The sequence below is a fragment of the Sinohyriopsis cumingii genome, unplaced genomic scaffold (assembly GCF_028554795.1).
Source record: "Sinohyriopsis cumingii isolate HCF-2022 unplaced genomic scaffold, ASM2855479v2 utg001176l, whole genome shotgun sequence".
Taxonomy (NCBI): Eukaryota; Metazoa; Mollusca; class Bivalvia; order Unionida; family Unionidae; genus Sinohyriopsis; species Sinohyriopsis cumingii.
Window position 1 is genome coordinate 288,449 of NW_028315968.1, and position 17,586 is coordinate 306,034.

Genomic DNA, 17,586 nt, shown 5'->3' on the forward strand with positions numbered 1-17,586 from the left:
TTCAAGGATAGACTAGCATGATTAATACGATGAAAACCACAACCAGTAAAATTACCCAGCACTGAAGTTATGCCTGCAAATGGCAGTAAAATAATAAATCAAGCCGCAAATCAAAAACTAACAGATATGACTGGTGAAGCAGGAATATCCATACCAAAGAAAGAGAAAAAAATTAATACAAGTTTTATTTTGGGAGGTCATCTTCATTTTAGACAATAATAAATATAATAAGATGTTTAAGCATGTATCTGATCCAGCATTCGATTTGGATGCACAAGTCCTTAAAGATAAATCGGTACGTGATTATCAATTTCATTCTTATGATGCACGACAACCAAATCAGCATGGATGAATTGAATTACAAGTTCAAGATACAAGTAGATACTTTCTACCAACTGAGGCTTTTATTGAGGTAGAAGGTGATATTATAAAAACAGATGATACTGTATACGATGCTAATTATAGGATTGGTTTTGTCAATAATGGTATTATGGTGCTGTTTGACAGTGCTATGTATATGATTGATGGGAAAAATACTGAAACGATTCAGAAGGACGTTGATGTTGCCACAACAATAATAGGTTTAACAAGATACACCGATGACTATACAACATCAGCTGGTCCGTCACTGATGTTCGCCAAAGATGATCCTAACGAATCTGATCATAATCAATTTATAATAGTATGACCCAAAAACTTTGCTCGAAATGCAGATGCTGATGTAGAAACTATGATTATTTCTTCTAACCTGGATTTTAATGCAGGATTTGCAAAACTTTGATTTGCGTTGAAAGGTGATCATAGAAGATTTTCATGCGCAATTCCACTATCCCACATCTTTGGATTTTGTAGAAATGTTAGAAAAGTTATCTTTGGGGCTAAACACATGGTTGTGCTTGTCAGATAGGGCGATGATAATGATGCTATCTGGCGAGCAGGAACTGATGCTGGTAAAGTAATGATGACAAAACTTTCATTGTGGATGCCAATAATGACTCCATCAATTGCTGAAGAACAATGATTACTTTCTTTTATGGATTCAGGTGGTAAATCATTGTTGTCATGGTTAACAGTAACCATGGACAGTGTTCATAGCAACATTAATAATTTGTTTACATGGCATATAGCATCCCAGCAAGGTGTTTCTGCACCAAGACATATCTTTATTGCTTTTCAGAATTCTGAGCGATTAAACTCACAGAATCATAGTCATATGATATTTGATGATCTTGGAGTTAGTGAGGTTTTATTAAAAATAAATGGACATCAAGAACCATATATTACTGAATTTTGAAAATAATCATGTAGCACGTGTATATCATCATTTGATGACATTTATGGGACATGATCAAAATAGATACTGGTTTGCAAATATCACACATAGATTTTATAAATCGGTATCCAATCTATTACTTCTCTTTGGAACATCTTGATTTAAGTAGACAGCCTGTTGTTGACATTCATTTTCAAGCTCGTGTGAATCCAGGTGCTGGTGTTAATTACAGAGTAACCACTGTTATACTCAGTGACAAATCAATGTTACTCGAAGGTGCTGGTGGACGAATGCGAGTTATTGTTGCTCCAGTGTAATTAAATCGCTCATGATATTATAATGTTATATCATCATGTTAGCGTCAGTCTGACTCCTGGTCAGATTAAACAGCTTCAATCAAATTCAGCAAAGAACTGTGGAATGAAAATATCACTAAAGTGAGATCAGATCACAGGTGGTGAAAATAAACTATCACTGACCGAAAGTCAACTCAAGCATTTCAATACTGCCAAACAATCAAAAATCGGTGTTAGACTTAATCTTTCTGCGGGTGCCATTAAAGAGGCGGTATATTTCAACTTCTTGTGGCTATACCAGTGTTAATAGCTGCTGCAGCTCCAGCTGTTGCAAAAGTGGCCATGTTAGGTGCTGTTGGAACTGCTGCTGGGATGGCATTAAAGAAAGCAACAGGACAAGGAATAAAAATTAGGTAATTGATGAAATGGTGGTTGTTGAACCCTATGTTTTAACTGCTTGTATGATAATCAGCTGCATAAACTGCCCCAGGATACATTAAACTATGTAGGACTGTTTACAGTCTATACAGGTTACAGGCATATGGTGGTCAAGAAAAGTCTCATTCTTTCTCTATTTGTTTTAAAATTAAGGTCTCACTGGCTAGTTTCGTTTTTTGACACCTCCCTAATTTTGAAGGTAAAAGGCATGAATCTAATTATCACAAGCCTAGCATTTAAGAATTTACATAGAGGCTAAATCTGTAATGCGGTTTAGATTTACTCTGAGTTAGGCTTGAAAATGGGTTGGCTTGTTTGGTGACTGCCTGACACAGTTAGACTAGCATTGGAGATCAAATGCATAACTTAGGCTGCAAATGAACAGCTGACTTGGCACACATATTTATGTATGTCTGCTACAGAGGTAAATATCTAAATATTGAGATGGCTGAGGGGTGATGAAAAATATGCTAATTTGTTATAGTATTAGTGAACTTTATTCATGCATAAGACACACACTGATTCTTTTAGCTGCCTGGTCACAGGAAAATATTCAAACTAGCTCTTTGCTGTCAAAAATGAATGTAAAAAGAGGGGCTGGTGGCATTATTGGTTCATTATAAAAGCTACCAGTTGTATAAGGAATTAACCTGATTGCCACAGACAAAATCTCACATGCATGCTTTCTACAAAAATCATTAGTTTGTTTTTATTTGTAGCTTCAGTGTAAAATTATTCCCATTTTTCTGCAATAGGTCATTGTCGGATGAAAATTCACCTGTTATTTGGTAAAGGCAAAATTTGTAGAATGTTTCATGATGGAGGTATAATTCACCATTATTTCACTCTCAAGTATATGGGAAATTAATTACCAGGTCTTGTATTTTTGTTTCTGAAACCAATTTTTTTGCTCCAAGTGAAATGGGTAAACTCTCACAAAAAAATACCCAGAAAAATCTTCCATATTCTCAATGCCACATACACGTGTTTATCCTTTGGCAGGTGTGAATGCAGCCTCCTGAATATTTGGTAGCGATTGGAGTTTACCAAGATTGCTGAAGCCCACCTTCTCTCTCCGACACACTTCATGAAAACACATCGGCCAACCTTGTATATAGTGATTTGTATAGTTTATGTGTATCTGAAGTTGTCTGCGATGGACAAAATCGATTTCTGGAATAACTTTGATGCATGATATCATGCATTCATGTGGCATCTTAAAATCATTTGCCACAAAAGCATGTTGTGTCTTGCCACATCTGATTTTTTTTATACTTGCTGTCCCGTGATCGCTCATTGAAATTTTACAGGTATGTTTACACATAGATGTAAGAACAGTGTGTACAAAGCAGCCTTTCTGTTAAAAGACATATGGCCATAATTTATACCCAAAGTTTGGTCACGATGCCAAAAAAGTCAATAATAGACTTTCAGCAGACTTCCAAATGTTAGATCATATGCCGAAAATCAGAAGCTTGGATGTACAATAAGACCAAATTGTGACAATTTTTGTGTATATTTTTCATTACCTTTTGTTTCAAGAGTTTGAACAGCTGATTCACCATGATTTAAAGTACCAAGATGTACCGTTGCAGCAGAAAATAAATCAAAAAGAAGAATGATCATTGGAAAAGATTCATTCACTTTTTAATGCTCTCTACAATCAGGACAATGCCCAGTTATAAATATCTGATTGATCATGTGCTGTAAACCACCCAATAGCAAACAGCTTTTTATTCCAATTATATGACATAATGGTATGAAAAGAAACTTTCACACATTCATTTGTCGATTAATTTTATATTTTTCAAGGACTGAGGCTTATTTTCAAGTACTTTTCCAGGTAAAAATGATTATCAAGTACTTTTCAAGGATGAATAAAAATTCAAGCACTTTTCAAGGTACTGTGCAAATCCTGTATAGTCTCATTTTCCAAAGATGCCTTTTAGATTCAAGTGCTCTGACCATCCTTGGCACTTTTTGAGTCTCAAAAACCTCCCAACACCTTATGGAGGGTTAGGAGGTATGATCACCTTAGTAGCCAAGATGGCTACCCATACTGACCTGACTTGCACCCCATACAACTGAGACAGGTAACATGGTAATCATTTGACAGCTTTAAAATGCTTATAATCTTTTAACTCTGTCCTACCCATTTTGATGAGAAATACTACAGAGAGCTAAAACAATGGAATATGCAGATGATATCCATCAAGGATAGTAATGACAAAAACATATGTTGAAATAATTACATGAGTGACCTTACGGCATGTATACTAGACAATTACTTGAGATAATTACTTGACAATTACTTGAGATAATTACTAGACAATTACTTGAGATAATATGCCATGTTGATTACTGAGATGAACTTATAAGTACTATAGATGCTAGGATAGATAATTAAAAATGTGTTAACAAATATATTGTAGGATGAAGGAAGTCAAATAAATTTTTTGAATTCTTCATTTATCATAGAGTAGAGTAAGAACAGACAGAAATATAGCTTGAGAATACTTCCGTGGGTGAGAAATCTCCTTTGATTGACTCTAATCAAGAAAAACCACAAGAGGTAAACTGGTTTTGTGAAGTCTCTTGAAAGAGTGTGCTTCCTAGCATAAGTGGAAGTAGTTACTGAAGCAACTAGTGTCAATTCCTTTATCTAATGCTCGATCACTCTTGTCTGACTTAAACATAGCTACGTAAATGTCTTGGAGCACATTTGTTGCGAAAAAAAGCTTGGGAGGGATGGATTTGCATGGCAGTTGTAGTATTTCTAATCGTATTACCGGCATGATCAGGTTATATATCTGAAGAAGAAATGGTGACAATTTCTTTCCATTTATATCACTAAGCAATAAAAACTGATTGCTTTTCTGCTGCAAATGTGAAACAATCAAAATTAATAGAAACTGCTTACAAAAGTAAATCCAACAATTTTGACAAGCTCTGAGAAATATCACCATGTAATAATTTTATTTTTCTCTACCCATGTTAAGAAACACCACCTAAAATCTTTTCAAATACTTCATAATATAATGACTGACAGATTTCAAACTGTTGCTCACTCATTGCAAGTTAGTCTTGCATGAACAAGGTTCAGTCTACGATTCAGGGATGTGGATCAAGAGACACACATGATATTTTTAAAAAAGGCCAGATAAGGATTTGACAGGCCAGTACTTTGCATAGTTTCTATTCTTCTATAATACAAATATGACTTTCACTTTTAAACAATTTCACCCAAAGTAGTTTTTGATACTGAATGTAAATAATTTAAGATCAGAAATCATTTCCTCACTTGCGTCATTGATGATCTGCATGTTCCCCACGTTCAAATGAAGGGTTTTACAGCATTTAATTCACAGCAAAATTAGAAGTTTATCGTTGCCTGCTTGCGAGGTTAGTCAGATTTAATGCAGAGAAAGTTATAACAGTTTCTACCACTTTTACAGTGAATTAAATTTACTCTGTGTGCTTTACTCTTGTGTCTGTCAGTTTCTTGCTATCATTCTCATTGCTAATGTTATATTTCCTTTGAAAAAATTGTTTTGACTAGCAATCTCAGTCACGATATTTCATGACACATAAATAAGAATCAGTATATAAATAAGTACATGTATATCTCTAGAGTGCTAGCATTTTTTGAAAACAAACCTGGATTTCAGTACTGTTTTCATCCTGTATGAGACCAATACTGATTTTTACATCTACAAAAATCTCACCATGGTTGTCACCTATGCTACTGACTTTTATTACCCAATGCTCATTTCATTTGATTATGATGATGGATCGCACAGAGGGAAGCATCTGAAGACAATTTCCATTTGAAAGTATCACTTCGATTTATTCTAATTTGGGTGAATTTCTGCAAAAATGTTGCCAGCATGTCTGTGCAACATGCCTTGTAAAGACAGATATTTCTATATAGTGAGAATAGAGGCGCCGAGTGGTCGAGTGGTCTAAAGCACTCTCCATTATGGATCACTGCCATCTCACCTCTGTCTGTGGCGGTTCGAGTCTTGGATTCAGCCAATGTGGTTATGTGAGAAAGATCATCAGTAGCTTCACGTGGATAGGTGGTTCTTTCCAGGGTTTTCCTGGGTTCTTCCTCCACCATTAATGCTGGCCGCCATGTATAGCCTATCGTGTGCTGAAAAATGGCGATAAACCCCACAACAACAACAATATAGTGAGAATGGTTATCATTTATAACTGTGTTAAATACGAAACACATAACATGACAGTTGTAGCCATATAATCCACACAGTTACCTCCCTCTGGTATAATAACACTAATGGCATAAAGCTATAAATTTGATGACACGTCACATATAGGAAACCAAATGCTTTAGCTGATAATTGCATCATACTTAATTCAGACTCCATTTGGTGTGGCCTTTTTTTCTAAAATGGCTTTAGTGTCTGTTAGTTAGATGTACATCTATACAATCAAGTTACTGGGCTGAATTCAAACCAGGAAGATGTCGGACATGGAGACATACAAAACTGTTAGAGATTATTTTGAAATTGCTTCATGTGGACACGTCTTTCATATCTGAGAGGGCCATGAATTGTGTTTTTTGTGCACTACTAGCAAAAAATGCCCATAGCCTATACTGAACTCTAATGAAGCCATGAACACACACCCTCTAAAATTGATCAATACTCATGACTGGGGGAATTGAAACACAGCACATGACCAATATCACACATCTAAAATACAAATATTTTTATAGGATACCAGTCTGTAGAATAGGCAAAACACATTAAGTCAGAACTTCTGGGGAATGCTATTTTTGGCTTAGAATTTAGAAAAGAGCAAGACCTCTCCAGAATATTATCAAGTAATAACAAAAATGAACTGCATAATACAAATTAATTTTTGCAGTGACTAAAGATCTTCAACTCTATGTCTCCAACAATATGCATCATTGCAGAACACACATACATAAGCAATAAAAAACTGTACACTATAATGACTACACTCTCAGCAAACATATGGGACATGCACGCCGCAACAATTATACACTCTCAGCAAACATATGGGACACGCACCCCACAATAATTATATACTAGTTCTCAAGTCAGTTAATTCTTTGTTCAGTACCTCCTTGACAGGCTTGTATGAAGAAGATCTTGGGTTTTCCTGCCAGGTTTGGACATGAATTGGATCTAAAAAACCCAGTAATGGCTTCCACAGACACAACATCTCCATCAACACCATATATTCCAGCCTCAGTCCCATGACTAAGAATTGTCAGGATGAAGCAGTCCGCTGTTTTATGATATGGATCCATTTTCTCCTTTTCAAGTGCATTTCTGATGTCCTGAAAAAATGAACAATCACATTTCACAACTCTGTATATATATATATGTGTGTGTGTGTGTGTGTGTGTGTGTGTGTGTGTGTGTGTGTGTGTTATTGAATGTTTTAAATCTCGATGTGTGCATATTTTTGATGGAATTGCTTGTATTGTGGATTCAATGTATGTGATGAGATTCGCAGGTGAGTACACTGTGTTGATACTCTATTCATGCTATACATTAAACATGTATATATAAACAGCATACACATATATGTAACGGGGCCTTGAGTGGCCGAGTGGTCTCAAGAGCTCACCGTTCCGGATCACTGCCATCTCAACTCTGTCTGCATGGGTTTGAATCCAAGGCTCTGCTAGCGTAGGTATGTGGTAAAGCCTGCCAGTAGCTTCTCATGGGTCGATGGTTCTTCCCTGGGTTTTCCAGGGCTCTTCCTCCACCATTAATACTAGCCGCCATGTATAGCCTATCGTGTGCTGAAAAATGGCTTTAAACCCTACAACAACAACAAGATACTATTACAGTATACTAATACATCATCTCTTACAGCATACTAATACATTATCTCGTACAGTATACTATTACAGTATACTAATACATTATCTCTTACACATACTATTTGACTGGTCCTATCTTGTGCTGAAAAATGGCGTTAAACCCTAGAACAACAACAACAACATGTATGTAACAATCCATGGTTCTCTAAATAAAGTAAAATATTATATATGCCTTCTCTGTTTCCATACAGGCGTATTTCTCATTTAATATGCATCAATTTAAGATGGTAACTGTGCCAATGAAGCACATATTTTACCGCCCACATTTATTACCTACCCCCCGCCCATTTTTTGGGGTACATGTATAATCTTCTTCAGGTAACTGACCTGGTTACTTATAACATGGTTCAGTCTATAACATGGTCGGGTTCTATGGCTCCCAACTACCGTGTTATAGCGGGGTCACAATCTATATATGATAACTCAGATACAAAGAAAACTAGTACATGTACATCTTTTAGCCCTCTACTGTTTATCATTCTAGATGCTAAACTGTTTAATTTGTACAGAATTAAGTCAGTAATTTAGCATCCCTTGTGAGTTTAATTCTTGTACAATAATACGTTTCTTTCAAGGTGCTAGTAAACACTGGATGGGTACTGGGTATGGCTTTTTTCAGCATGCAAGGGATGACATTGTTTACTGCCATGGCAACCAAATCCTCCCAATAATTTTGTAAAATCTTAAAATAATCTTAATGCTGAGCTTTCTTCTTTCTGTCCAAAATCACTCATGGTCTGAATGTTTTCAATTTATGATTTTCTAATAGTCTGACCCTTACTGTTCAAATTTCACTTTACATACATATACAACTTATAAATAAGCCACTTAATATAAGTATACCACTTACTATAAGTATAACAGTTCATATACACATAGCAGGTGTTCATTTTGAGTAAAGTGCCAAAACCAAACAGCTCAAGTAAATACATTTTCTTAAATGAATTTTCTGTGTTTGCATTTTTCTTTCATATACTCATATGGTATGAAACATCTAAAATAGAAACAGTACTTTGGTCTGAACATTAAATTAATTTAAATTTCTTACAAAAAAGATTAGTTACTATAGTAACAGTGTCAAAATGCAGCAATAATAGTAAGGTACAGAAGTTTATGTTTTAACTAGTCTCCCACATACAAAATTTCATGCTGTATTCACTTAAAGGTACTATATTAATTTGATCAGACAACTGAAATATAATATGATGCCACTAATTATGAACCAAGCTCTCTTAATATACCAAAGGATCAGAATTAGACAACTATCTTCAAACACAAGTTTTAAAATGTGTTACAAGATTTTCCTATTGATTCAAACTTTAAATAAGTGGAAACTGTTACTGTACCATTCAACTTGCTAATAAGTCAACTCCAACTGCAAACAATATTGACCCTGATTTGCCTAGTAATGTGCTGGCAGATCAGGGTAGGTGTTGTTTGTTCTACTTGTTACTCCTAACAAACTGCATTGACCCAGATCTGCCAGTATCTTATGTGATAGTAGATATGGGTCTATGCTGTTTGCAGTTAGAATCGACTAGTAAGTGAGTATTTACGGTAGGTAATCAGATTTATTGTCTTATGCCATGGAAGTATACATATTTTATGATGGCTTTCCAAAAGTTTACAAATAAAAACAGATTTAAATTCATTCAAGAATCAGCAAACTCTGTGTGCTCTTCTTTTAAATCTGATATAAATTCTTAAAAATTGTGATTACCAGCAAATCTGAATGTTACAGCTCTACAATCTTACTCTATGTAACTGAAATAAGTAAAACCAACAAATCATCAAATAATTTATTTCCCTAACATACAAAATTAATTATTCAAAAGACACTTACAGTACTGTGACTTAAAATCCCAAATAATCCTAATTGTTCTATTGCAAGTCTAAAAGTATACTATGTTCCTAATGATTTACAATAGTCTTGTATGTCTTGATATATCATTATAACCTAATCCAGAATGTCTTTAAATTAGTCCTCAATTATCCCCAAGTAGTGTTTTAGTCCAAAATGTCAATAAGTACTTTGTAATTCCAACGAATAATTTAAATAAATAATTCTTCTCAATTTATATCTGAACACAACTATAAACTCTGATCACAGAATCCCAAAGACTGATATTAAACAGAAATGAAGACTGTTTACAAAAAACTCTTTATACACATCATATTCTATACCCAAATAGATAAAATGCCGGGATGGGATGATATTGAATTTGTGCTTGTGGAAAAGGAATCCAAGGTGAAGCATACATGAAGTAATGTATGTAAAAATCATGATCAAGAATACAGCTCATCTGGTACTTTTCAGAATGTTGTCCATATAGTTGAAATTCACTATTGTTGAGGTAGCTCTAACGTATGACAGGGACTAATGTTCAGACTAAAAGAAAGTGTCCTGAATTGGCATGCCATAATTCTGGATGAGATTCTCATGAATTCCTGTAAGAATTGTGTCCAGAGTAACATTGCTGGGTTACTTACGTGGCAGATAGCATCGCAGCAGCAAGTGTCAGCACCACAACATATATTTATAGAATTTCAGGAAAGCACCTGAGTAGATTCACAAGAGCAAAACCCAATGGTGTCTAACATATTCGCGGTAAGTGAAGTTTCTCTGAGAATAAATGGACATCGAGAACCATCCAACGAAGTGTTATTGAATTTTGAAAATAATCGTGTTGCACATGCGTATCATCGGTTGATGTCATTCATGGGGTGTGATCAGAATGTTGATTCTGGTTCGTAGATATCTCAGCATGATTTCTCAAAGCTGTATCCAATCTATTATTTCTCACTGGAACACTTGGATTTGCTTAGACAATCTGTCATTAACATATACTTCTGAGCTTGTGTAGCATGATTACTAGCTCAGGTGGTTACAGTGCAATTACTGTTATACTGTCAGACAAAACAAAGTTGCTTGAGGGTGATGGTGGACAAATGAGAGTCTTCAATGCACCCATAGAAAACATGTGATTAGATCATTCATGATGTTGTAATGGCATATCATCACGTCAATGTGACTCTGACACCTGGTCAGATTAAAAGCCAGCAATCTGTATCAAAGATGAAATCTGAAGCAAAAATAATAAAAATCAGCAGCGTTGCAGGGCCTAAATAAATTATTGTTGAGTGACGTCAACTCAAACACTACAATGACACCAAGAAATCAAGAACTGGCATTTGACTTATCTTTCTGCAAATGCAATCAGCAAAATAATAAAAAACAATGGTATATTTCTGTTTTTAGCAGCATTACCAGCAATAATTATAGCAGCCGCACTTGGTGCTGTTGGAACAACTGCCAGTATGGCACATAAAAAAATCAACAGGAAAAGGATTGAAGACCTCTAAAAAAAGGGACATGGTTTACAATTACCAGAAACTCTGTATGGTCAAGATCAATAAAGGTTCCCATGTCCAATTTTGATTAACTTGATGCTGCCTGGCAATTAAACCTAAAAAAAACTTCAGGTGTTTTCATGCCTAATCCATTACCAGAAAAACCAATCCATGTTGAAACCGGTATCATTAATCTTGATGGACGTTCTTGTCCATGTACTCACTGGGTTGCATACGTGGTTGATCCATGTGGAGTGGTTTATTTTGATTCATATGGATTGGCACCACTGAGAGAATTTTTATGGTATAGTGGCTTAGCCAGTGACATACCAATCTGGTATTTAACATTACCATCAGAGACAATAACAGATCCACCTATATGCAGTCCAGAAGTACTTGCTGTGCTTAATGTTGTGTGAAGGTCATCAGTGCTGCATCAAAAAGGCGTGCATGAGTATACAACCCATAATTTTAAACAGGTTAATAATTTATAATGGTAAATATTTATGGAAGAGCTACTAAAAACAAGCCCCAAGGTGACACTGATTATCCAAATATGCAACACAAAATGAACTTGCAAGATTTTTTGTGTCTTGCCAATGCTGACACAAATGAAGTTTTTTTTATTATAGGATCAGCAATGATGGTTAGGACAAGCAATATCCCATTGACATATTATTCTATGAGTTCCAGGTGTAACAAAAGATAACTTAGTGGTGTTTACTAAAATCAGTAAAATTAAAGAATCAAGGGATTTAATTCTAACAACCATGGGAGTGATTACTGGATGTATTAGAAGAATTGAAGATATAATGCATGGCGATCTCAGTATGAGCAGAAATACAATTATCAATGTGAGAGAAACAAAATCAGATGATGACGTGGCAACAAAATAATTGGTGGACAACAACAACGCTACAATCAGAACTGAGATCAGTATGTTGCTAAAGCTAGAGAAATACATGGACAACAGCAACATCCCGATGATGACCTTGTTAATGACAATCAATGATGGCATGACCACGTTCAGATCTGAATATATTAATCATATATCTGCATTTAAGAATTTTTGTCGAAACATAAATAAAACTTTAGATAATTTCTTTGGAAATCCAATGGTCATCAGCATTAAGCTTGCTGAAATTAATAACATCTTGTTGATCTAGTCAATGTTAAAACAAAAATTGAAATTATTAATAATGAGTTCACCAACATCAACTCATGAATCAATCTGATAAACAATGAACTTGATAAAATCAAAAAGATTGCCGATGGTGTAATTCACACTATTCTGCTCCTCAACATGGCATACACAGTAGCATCTGGAATGGCAACATGGAAACCGGGAAACAACTTAATACTCAAATGTACCATTGAGGTTACCAGGGTATATAGGCTGTCCTTTTTTGGTGCCGCTAAATTTGAGATACATGTATGAAATTATTTTGGTCCTTTCACAAACAGATGGTTCCAAAAGGCAAACTCCAAGTCTCAGTGAAGTAAGGGTGGTTTCTGGAATTCATCTTGAAAGAATCTCACAATTGGTAACTTAGTATAAACCATAATGAATCCCATGCAATCGTTTTGGTATAATCAAGCATGCACTTGGAAATTGTCGTTGGAAGAAATCATTGATGAGCATATGACAAAACAAAAAAAATATCGCCGATGAATCATTGTCATTGACAATGTTCTATATGTGGTTTCCTTGTTTGTTGCTGGAACAACAATGTTAATTGGTACATTATCAGCAACATATGTGATATCACCTGTGGTTGGAATCAGTGTTTCTGTTGTTGGTGGTGTTGATGGTATACTCAATATTATCGTGAAAAAAAAATCTGCGTGTACCAGTAAAAACTGCATGAGCGCATAGAAATAACTTATGCTGCAACATATGCATGCATAAATATATCACTGATACTGTCAGAGGGGTTAAATGATAGTGCAATATCAGATAATGAATTTAATGCAATGAGGGATATTTATTATTGGTACTGTAAGAACACCAACATACCAATGTCTACTTTGCCAGTGCCACATTTAGAATCTGAAGTATAGATAATAATGACCACAGAAATAACCCCAAGACTGGAACAGATCATCGCTAACACAACACTGCCGACGACCATAATATCACTGACATCAACATGGCCAGAATTCAATATTGGTTTTCCAACTCGGATAAAAGCTCCTAATGGTCGGTCACTTTAAATCGCACTATCACAATTATGACTTTATTATAGTTAGCCAAATATCAGAAAAAAATAATTTTTGGTCGATTAGACGCTAATAATTTGCTGGTATTTTCAAATAAAACTACTGCTGATGTAGCTGGTGGGCAAGACCCACTCAGGGATGTCGTTACCATCCCAATAGGATCATATCAAATCAAACAAATCAACGACGAACTTAAAATCAAATCAATGACAGGAAAAGAATCAAAGATTGCTATCAAAGTATACAAACCAATGCCGAGTGCTGCCATTGAAATATCAACACCAGTTTAGTCCACTGACATATGCTGGGATAGCTGTTAGAAGCGCCGATTTATACTAGACCACCACAACCACAATGATCCTATTATGATTTTGACAAACATACTGGAGTAAAAATTCCAGGGCTTAGACAACACTTTCAGTGAATTGGTCAGGTAGAAAAACATAAAGAACAAAATTAATTAATACAACAATATAGTGATATCTTTCTTTTAGAGACAAACAAAAATATTAGGAAAGTTCTGGAAGAGAGTAAAATAGTGGAAGATGAGGCAGACTATGTTAGAAAAGGTTAAATATACCCAGAGTGGCTTTATAAAGAAGTAGCAATGATGGAATCAAAATAAGAGAAAAAACACATATTGGGGTTTTCTAGCAAATCGTTTATTGTTGAAATAACACAGGAACCTAAAAATGCACAGAGCAATCTGAGAGCAGGGCTTTTTGTGCAGTATGTAATTGAATATCCAAATGATGATCTTAATCTGGAAATCATTAATGTAGTATCATACATGAGATTGGTAAAATTTGATGCAAAATTCTGTTAGAAACAGCAATTGGACAGAGTCATAGATATACAAAAACTTATTTCTTGATTATTTTAATTTTACTGCAGAACAAATATCGACACTCAAACTACCTAGGCTGGATATCGATAAAATGAAGCACGAACTTGAAGACATAACTAATATCTTCCAAAAATTACTGCGGCATGGGGCAAGTTACAGGGCCCTACATATATTCTCTGACGTATTAATGATCCAACAGGTGGTGGTCATCATGTATCGCCAGGTACTGTCAACATCATGTCTCACCAGGTACTGTCAACATCATGTCTCACCAGGTACTGTCAACATCATGTCTCACCAGGTACTGTCAACATCATGTCGAAAATTTCTGTAAATCTAATTTGTGACACTGTCAATGTTAGGTATACTGCATCTGGGCAAACATTACAAGGGCAGGCCCAGCAGGGATATGTTCTTTACAGCTTTTCTCCAGATGTTCCATTTGATTGTGTCAGTGCCCATTAATCCTGTTTATTTATGATGTCATAATCCATCGCTGTCATGAATAAGTTTTCTTCTTACCCACCAAGATGGTAATTTATTGGACACACATGGTGAAGACTTGTTTGTTAGTTTGTATGGGATCAGCCCAGAATACCATAACAGTACACTATGATGAGAAAAAAATATATATATATTTTTTGTGGTTAATTTTTTTGTGTTCATTTTTTTTTCTCCGGGATACTCTTCTCATTCTGCGGGTATCTTAATAGACTCCAATACAAGTTTTTTTTAGCTGTCTCGCACAAGCACTTACAGCCACTTGAGTTTCATATTTTCGAGACAAATCTGATCATATTCTCTCAATAGTGCTTGCCAATGGAACAAATTTAGCTAATCAGGTTGTTCGTGTAAATCCACCAACGACAATTCCATTTCGCACTGGAGTAATTTGATAAATCTATACTTAGCCACAAGTGTATATCTGCCCTCATCATGTTGCTGCTGTATCATCTCAAAATCACAGTTGATTTTTTCAACATCGATTTGAACCGCGAGACCATCTTGCTGTAATTGTTCGATCGTAGAGATAATCTGATTAATATTTTCCTGGCTCATTATACAACAAATGCATTTCTTTAATAACATTTTTTATGTAGACCAATTTGATAACATGTTGCTGGATCAAGTAAACTTATCATGATGAATCCATGTGGGGTTTCCTGAGCATGTGTGAAGATTTTAAACTTACCTATGTCTACGTCACCGGGACTCCATGTGTGATGAATATTTCGAAGCATATGTCAACCCCATTAAAAATAACCGAAAAATTGCAATTATCTCTAATTACCTTGGGAATCTGAGTATATCGCTGGGTGAATTAAATGACAACAGTGTTTATATATCTGTCCCATGAAAATATTTTTGCTGGATTTACTTGTTTGTCAAGCATGACATCATTGTAAACCACTAGATTGTTGATATCTCCATTAAGATCTTCGACACATGACGCTTCATCGATGTCTGTGATACATTCAAAATAAAATGCCCTCAGGTGCTGCAGATTCATTAAATTCCTTAATAGCATTGCAGCATCCTTGGTCATTCACATATGGCACTACTAAATAAAGTTTGTCCCATTTGAGACACCTAATTATCAGGTTGAGCAGCAACTGAGTTTTACCCAATCCATATGGCCCAATTATAATAGCTCGAATTGGATTTGGTAATACATGTAGTGGGTGATGCTTGACTGATGCTTGCTCACGTGTTGATGAAAAAGTCAATCATGTTCATATTATACAAATACAGCAATATCTATAGTCATGAGTTTATATTGTGTTTGATGTTTGATTCACTAGTACAAAATTTCTGAGAGCAACTGTATTGAAAAATAACACACCAGCACTTACAGGTAAATGTAAAAAATGCGGCACACAAAAATATAAGTTTGTGAATATTTTTGTTACCAAAAAAATACGGCAGCATCACCAAGGCACTTGGCAAAATACCTGAAGCACTAGGGGCTAAGTATCCTGGGGGAAAAAAACATCTTCCAGGATATAATTATTGTGGTCCTAGAACTCGCCTTGATATTAGATTTGATGGAAAAAATCGGCCAAAACCAGGTGAAATTCCAGTAAATGCGACTGGTCAAGCATGTCATGTTCATGATATCGTGTATAAAAATCCAGATCTACAACAATGACATATCATGTATGTCAAGTTGATTCACACACTGAATTCGATAAAAATTAAAACATATGAGAATCACTTGCAAATTGGTTGATAAGACTGGCAATGAAAGGTAAAATAGTGTTGGGAGTGGGTAATGAAGTGCCAACAATACATAATGGAGTCAATTTACTATAGTCCAATCGAATGCTGCAGAGGTAAAGCAGCAATTAAAAAACTCGCCAATGCAGCAGGTTTCACATGTGCTGAAGCTGCAGATTGGTCATCATGACAGGCGATATAGCAAATTTATCTTTCACATCCCAAAACAATTCAACATGGACGGTTTAATGTCAGTACACCCAACGAAGTTCATCAGGCAGATATCTTGTTTTATGCACAACAAAACAATACTGAATAATACGGGAAAAGATTTAATACATGCATTGTAAGAAATATAGGATATATGAGTACATGTATATGCATTTGTCTCTCTCTCTTACTCACTCTCTCCCTTTCTCTCAACATGCCACTATTCATTATTACCAATATTCTACATCTGATTCATCAAACTCGTAACTAAAATAACATACTTAATTTAAATATTTAAAAATATTTGTCTCTGCAGTGTCGGGGCTAAACAACAGCTGTAGCAGGATAAGCGTTCTTGTAGTAGGTGTTGTCTATCCCAATAAATGTTCCTCGTTTGGTATTTTTATATATTATGACGACATTGTTATGTAGCTGTGATTCTGTAACGGAGTTGAGTTTATCATGTATGATCCAATCTGATCCATCTGGTGTTTGATGCTCAGCTAAAAATGTTATCCTGAAAAAATACTTCTCATTGTCGACAAGATTATTAATAATAGTAGTTACTCATTTATCATCCATTGTGGAATCAATAAATGTTCTATTGCCATCTATCTTAAATGTTGAAAAAACATGAGATGCACCATTGTTGTAAAACTCATTATTTGCTTGTTTGATAAAATCATGCAAATGTAACTCAAATGTTATTTGTTTTGTCACCTGGTAATCTGTCACCTGGTAATCTGTCAAAATCAAATCTAGTAGTGTGTTGTAACTCATTCTCAAATAATCGTTTTTCATTCACATTCACATGGACTCATAAACATAGTCTTTTTGCAATTTTTCTTGTGCA

The 17,586-nt window shown here is 35.2% G+C and overlaps 1 protein-coding gene across 2 annotated transcripts in view; it reads right to left on the reverse strand.

Moving 5' to 3' along the window:
- LOC149772749 (caspase-3-like) overlaps window positions 1-17,586 on the reverse strand; it is a 94,218-nt gene that overhangs the window by 26,151 nt on the left and 50,481 nt on the right. For both annotated transcript variants that reach the window (XM_089947288.1, XM_089947287.1), the window contains exon 6: window positions 7,117-7,336. In XM_089947288.1, the coding sequence (XP_089803414.1) occupies window positions 7,117-7,336 (220 nt within the window). The remainder of the gene's footprint in view (window positions 1-7,116; window positions 7,337-17,586) is intronic.